At 33.9% G+C, this 5633-nt stretch overlaps 2 protein-coding genes and 2 non-coding genes across 4 annotated transcripts; all 4 read left to right on the top strand.

Moving 5' to 3' along the window:
- The first annotated feature begins 569 nt into the window (after positions 1 to 569).
- LOC113785158 (U12 minor spliceosomal RNA) lies at positions 570 to 720 on the top strand. The gene has a single exon (XR_003471281.1). It is a non-coding gene; the product is annotated as a U12 minor spliceosomal RNA (small nuclear RNA).
- LOC101497405 (uncharacterized GPI-anchored protein At3g06035-like) lies at positions 583 to 1620 on the top strand. The gene is made up of 2 exons (XM_073364730.1): positions 583 to 706; positions 1223 to 1620. Exons 1-2 carry the CDS (start codon positions 583 to 585, stop codon positions 1618 to 1620), a joined length of 522 nt encoding a protein of 173 aa, XP_073220831.1.
- Positions 1621 to 2808: 1188 nt separating this feature from the next.
- LOC113785157 (U12 minor spliceosomal RNA) lies at positions 2809 to 2964 on the top strand. The gene has a single exon (XR_003471280.1). It is a non-coding gene; the product is annotated as a U12 minor spliceosomal RNA (small nuclear RNA).
- A 955-nt stretch (positions 2965 to 3919) lies between these two features.
- LOC113785156 (uncharacterized) lies at positions 3920 to 4581 on the top strand. Its single transcript, XM_027331466.2, is given in 2 exon segments — positions 3920 to 4225; positions 4321 to 4581. Coding segments are annotated over 2 exon segments (288 nt in total). The 5' UTR covers positions 3920 to 4066; the 3' UTR covers positions 4450 to 4581.
- The last annotated feature ends 1052 nt before the right edge of the window (positions 4582 to 5633 follow it).

Below are 5633 nucleotides of genomic sequence, written 5' to 3'. Positions count from 1 at the left end.
AATCAAATATTCTCTATGAAATCAATTCAACAAAACCGAGTCTAAAAAATAACAGATTCAAATGAAATTCACGCAAACTTAATTAGGAACAAAAACACAAGCAATTGAAAATGGAGGAGTTTCCAGCTATCAAAATCCAACAACGGAAACTGATCTATTCAAATGAACCGATTAACAAAATCAAAAATGGAAATGAAGTTATGAAGAGTTGTACCGGTGAACTTGACGGTTACAGATGGTGGATCTGGAACGGCCTGTAATAAATTAGAGTGAAAACAGAATGATAAAATTTGGATGGAAAAAAAACTGCAAAATTCCGAAGCCAACCACCCTGCTGGGGTTCATCAGAACCAGATAAAGGTTTTGAAAATGAATCTACATGAGTCGCACAGTTCGACATGAACAGAGGAACGAGCATGACTCCGACGTTTGGTGGTGACGAAGAAGAAGGAGAAGATGGAGCTATTATAATGCTAGTAATAATGTAGTTAAAGTCCCACATCGGTTATATTGTTTTCAAGAAGCCAACATGTAGTGTATAAATAAGAAGGTTATTGCTACGATTATCGTTGCCTTAAACTAATGAGTAAGGAAAACAAAGCGAGCGGTGAGAGCCGGTCGCCGCATCCGTATATTGGTGCAAGAATTTATGGAGGGGTGATGGGCTCTTCATGTGTTGATGCTGCTTACTTTGCAGAACCCACATGTGCGGGCCTCCCAAACCTAACCCACACCCAAATTTTAGTCATATACTTATATGGCAATTATTTTATATTGAACTCTAATTATATTTAATGTCGAATCAAGAGTACACTCTGCTTAAAATAAAACAATCAAGACTAACTTGTATTTAAAATCAGATATGGTAAAGTCGAAATACGAATCATCGGTTATTTATGGTGGATAATTTCCAAAATTTGGTGTAAATACTAAGCACGTAGAAATACTTGAGATTGTGTTGACTTTTTAGCATGCAATGCTAGTTCCAATTAGGTTCTGGAGGCAAATTATCGTGTTAATTTGACCCACTGATGATAGATATGATTTCTTGCATCTGAAAATTGTTTAATAAAGCATATTAAATTCATTGGTTTGTAAAGTGCGACGTATAATGGTTTAAATTTAATTTACTTCAATATGTTTAAATTAAATTTAAATTTTTATGGGATAAAAATCTAACTAAAGGTTTCCACTCATTGTGCTAATTGCTTCCTTCACGAAGATAATGGAATTGAAGACACACCGTGTGAAAAAGTGAGTCAATACTATCCAGTTTCTGGTCCTGGTGGAAACCAAAGAATTTCAAACATGCAAAAACATATAGATAAATGTGGCATCAATATTAACACAACAACAGATGGTGTCATTCTACCTGTTTGTGTGTCCAAATTAGAACCAACTATTGTGCTCTCTAATTACACTCATTCTGATATATATGCAAAGTTTCTTAACAATTCAAAGTACACTGGTGTTGGACTTGGTTCTGAGGATGATTGGATGGTTCTTGTTCTTACTACAAATACTACTGCTGGAACTTTCTCTGCTGCAACTACTTCTATGCATGTTAATGTTGTTGTTTTGATGGCTTTTATGCTTGTAATCATCAATTACCTACATTGAGTAGTGTTTTCTAGCTTTTGTTTTAAGCTTTCATAATGGATAATTAAGCTATAGTTTAATTACTTTGTTTCTCTTGTGTAAATGTGGTGTAAGTGAACTTAATTAGAAATTAATTTGTGTGGTGTTTTGGGTCTAACTCATCTATAATTTCTCAAGTGAAATATTTTTACATATAATAATATTATCTAATAGAATGATTATGCTGCTTTAATTGGTTAATGTGCATTGTGACTTGTCATGTAATCCTGTTTTATGATTAGTTCAAATGGAACTAAACAAAATTGCTTATTGGATTAGTTCATTAATTACACAAACATGCATAGAATAAGAAGCATTTCATACAAATGGAGCATGTATCCATCAAATAGGAAGAAGCTACAATTTTAGGGGACAAAATTACTAACTCTTTAAAAATTAAAGATTAATTGGGATGATTGTTAAAATTTTAGGGACAAAGTTCTCTATTAGCAACCCCGCCGACACAAAACTATATATCGAGAATACCACAAATTTATAAATCATAAAACCTAAATTCTTTTTGAACGTTGCATGGGTATGCAATACATATATATTTACATTTATTTATTTATGTGTTAAGTACGGAGTTTGGTTGGAGAGTTAATAAACATCATATATTTATTTATGTTTTTACGGAATAATACTAAATATAATAACGGAAATCCTTTGTGATGGTAATTAGTCCTCTATAACACCAAATACACATTAAAATACAAGATAAATTATAACTAAACTTATGATGGTTTAAGATGAAGTGAGAGATTTTAAATAATTTATAATTTACTTTTATCTTCTTTCCTCCCTTTTCACGTAAATAGCATCCAATACTTAATGATTTAAAACTAAAATCTATTCGTAGACCAAAAATACATGCCTAATCGGAAAAATTCATTCAACAGCATAGTAGTTAAGCAAACCTACAAAGTCCATATATTGGTTGAATTTTAGTCAATTTTGCAAATGTCATTTGTTTTCTCATAAATAAAATTGAATAGAAGCATAACCAGAGGAACGAGCATGACTCCAACGTTTGGTGGTGACGAAGAAGAAGGAGAAGATGGAGCTATTGTAATGCTAGTAATAATGTAGTTAAAGTCCCACATTGGTTATATTGTTTTTAAGAAGCCAACATGAAGTGTATAAATGAGAAGGTTATTGCAACGTTTAAAGTTGCCTTAAACTAATGAGTAAGGAAAACAAAGCGAGCGGTGAGAGCCGGTCGCCGCATCCATGAATTGGTGCAAGAATTTATGGAGGGGTGATGGGCTCTTCATGTGTTGATGTTGCTTACTTTGCAGAACTCACATGAGTGGGCCTCCCAATCCCAACCCCCACCCCAATTTTAGTCATAAACTTGTGTGGCAATTATTTTATGAACTCTTATCACATATCTAATGTCGAATCAAGACTACACTATTTGTATTTCAGCTTGTATTTAAAATCAGATATGATGAAGTACGAACCGATGATAATTGCCAAATTTTCTGGTAAATACTAAGCACGATGAAATGCTTCTCTGAGATTGTGTTGACTTTTTACCATGCAATGCTAATTCTAGTTAGGTTCTGGAGGCATATTATCGTGTTAATTTGACCCACTGATGATAGATATGATTTCTGCATCTGAAAATTGTTTAATAAAGCATATTAAATTCATTGGTTTGTAAAGTGCGACGTATAATGGTTTAAATTTAATTTACTTCAATCTGGTTTAAATTAAATTTAAATTTTTATGGGATAAAAATCGTACTAAAGGTTTCACTCATTGTGCTAATTGCTTCCTTCACGAAGATAATGGAAGTTGAGAGCCAAGCTATGCTCGTGATCTTCTCAAATCATTCCAAAACATCATTTTTAAAAGAACGCTGCTGTATATCGCGACGCACAAGCATAGCATATTCACGAAGTATTACATGTTTAGTTCTTAAAAGAGTGGTCAGAACTTCACGAAGGAAAAGTGGCGAAATAGACCAATCATGTAGGTTCATGACTTGTCAGGAAGATACAGTTCGCTACAAACAACATTTCCGTTTATAAAATATTTGTAACTTTCATAACTTTGACTCGAGTTCAATCATGCAACGCAATCAACAAAAGAAAATACCCCCAACATCAAGATATTAACTGAAAAAACTACAAAAGCCCAAGTTGCCCTCAGTTATTATGTCAGCGACAAATGCAGAGTGCTACTCTAGTTATGAAAAAAAATCACAGGTTACTCACATTATATTGCCACAAATGAATGAATACACAAAGGTTTAATCTGTGAATTATATTTCAACTAAACCGTAATAATGAGTACCTAAACGGCCAAAAAGCTTTTTCGTCGTTATATATATTTCATTCACACATTCAAAGTTTTCTTTTAAACTGATACAGTGAAGAGGTAGATCTTTAATACAACAGATAGTGCCAACTGCAACAGAAAAATGCCAGCAACAATGAAGAACCACCTTTCGCCTGCCGACTTGATATGTGCCCGGAGGTTAAGTGCGACAAATGTTGCCGACATGAGCCCTGCCACACCTGCAACCACCCATCTGAATATATCCAGTGGAACAATCGACATACACTGCACCAAACAAACGGTTTCACATTTCAGGATATAATAATATAATAATGCCGTTAAGATGTCAAACTTTATATGCTTCTTTAAAATAAGAGGGAGAAAATTGAAGAGAAGTGACTTACCAGAGCTGGAATAAAGACAAACAGGGAATATCCATATAGGCAGAATAGTTGAACAAGTCCCGCCGGTACAGAGAAGTATTTAAGGATTACATACAGGCAAAGAGGAACGATGGTAACATAGCCATAAAACAAACCAGCAGACCAAGTCACCAGATTTATGTCATAGTCCCATTCCTTATCCTTCAACTTGTGTGCTATATATGTCACAAATGTTCCAATAGACGCTGCTACAAATATTAATGTAGTGCAAATCCAGAATGGTCCATACCTGAGTACATTTATGGTGAACTCAAAATTATATGCTGCTACAAAACTATATAACATTTCTCCTCCAAAGTTAAAAATAGGCAGCATCTTCGTCTTAGAACACCAGTGTTTATGAGTAAGAAATAAGGCCACATATCATGTTTCCATAAATAAACATGAAACTAAACAAAACCAGCAAATAATTGAATTAGAGTATAACCTAGCAAAAAGAAACAACATTACCCATGGAATCGAATTCACAACAAGCAGCCAAGCATGAAAAACTATGTAATTGTGTATTATTGTAACTTTCATTATTCATTGTGATCATATGGGATACTTTACAACTAATATTGTCAATTATCCGTATTGATTCAAAAACATTCCTTGCATTCAATGTATCTACCAAGTGGATTCTAAGTCATTTACTGGAGTGATAGCATATTCCTTTCAATCTTCTGCCCTGCATCAATAGGTATTTTAGATCCCAGTTTGTCCACCTCAGTTGTGGATGGACCACTTGTTCCAACCTAACAGCACTGATGCAGGCGTCAGTCCCATGTCAGTTGGGTGTGAAATACTTAATCGCATTTAAAGTAATGGCTCTTTACTGTTGCCACTAGATTTGACTATATAGGGTGAAATATCTTTTTAGTCCCAGTAACATGCACCAATTTTGGCTTTACTCCCTATAACAAATTATTCCTGGTTTGAATCCCTAAAAGGAAAAGTCGCTTTTTGTCCTTGTTTTGGTTAAGTCCTTGTAATATCTGTACATATGTTGGAATTAGTCTCCAAAATATGTAGATCATATTGATGTTAGTCCCTGGAATAGAGAGTATGTAGGAACGGATTCTAACACAAACAAGAATTGCAAGGACTAAAACCAATGCAACGATGAACATTAAAGTTTTCTATGTTTTATGAATTGAAGTCAACAAGAATTTTTTTGGGGCTAAACAGAAAAACTGTATATTATCGACTACAAAATTATTTAAGCCCTGACTTTATTAAGTTCATTAATTCACTTCTCCAGCTAATATACATAAACTAGACAAC

Source organism: Cicer arietinum, unplaced genomic scaffold (genome assembly GCF_000331145.2).
Source record: "Cicer arietinum cultivar CDC Frontier isolate Library 1 unplaced genomic scaffold, Cicar.CDCFrontier_v2.0 Ca_scaffold_5694_v2.0, whole genome shotgun sequence".
Classification (NCBI taxonomy): domain Eukaryota; kingdom Viridiplantae; phylum Streptophyta; class Magnoliopsida; order Fabales; family Fabaceae; genus Cicer; species Cicer arietinum.
This window is presented reverse-complemented; position numbering and strand designations above follow the sequence as displayed.

Bases quoted from the DNA above. Each gene is read 5' to 3' on its own strand.
- LOC101497405 (XM_073364730.1), top strand. From the start codon at position 583: ATGAGTAAGGAAAACAAAGCGAGCGGTGAGAGCCGGTCGCCGCATCCG. The intron at 707-1,222 runs GTGCGGGCCTCC...TCCTTCACGAAG, and splicing joins TTACTTTGCAGAACCCACAT to ATAATGGAATTGAAGACACA.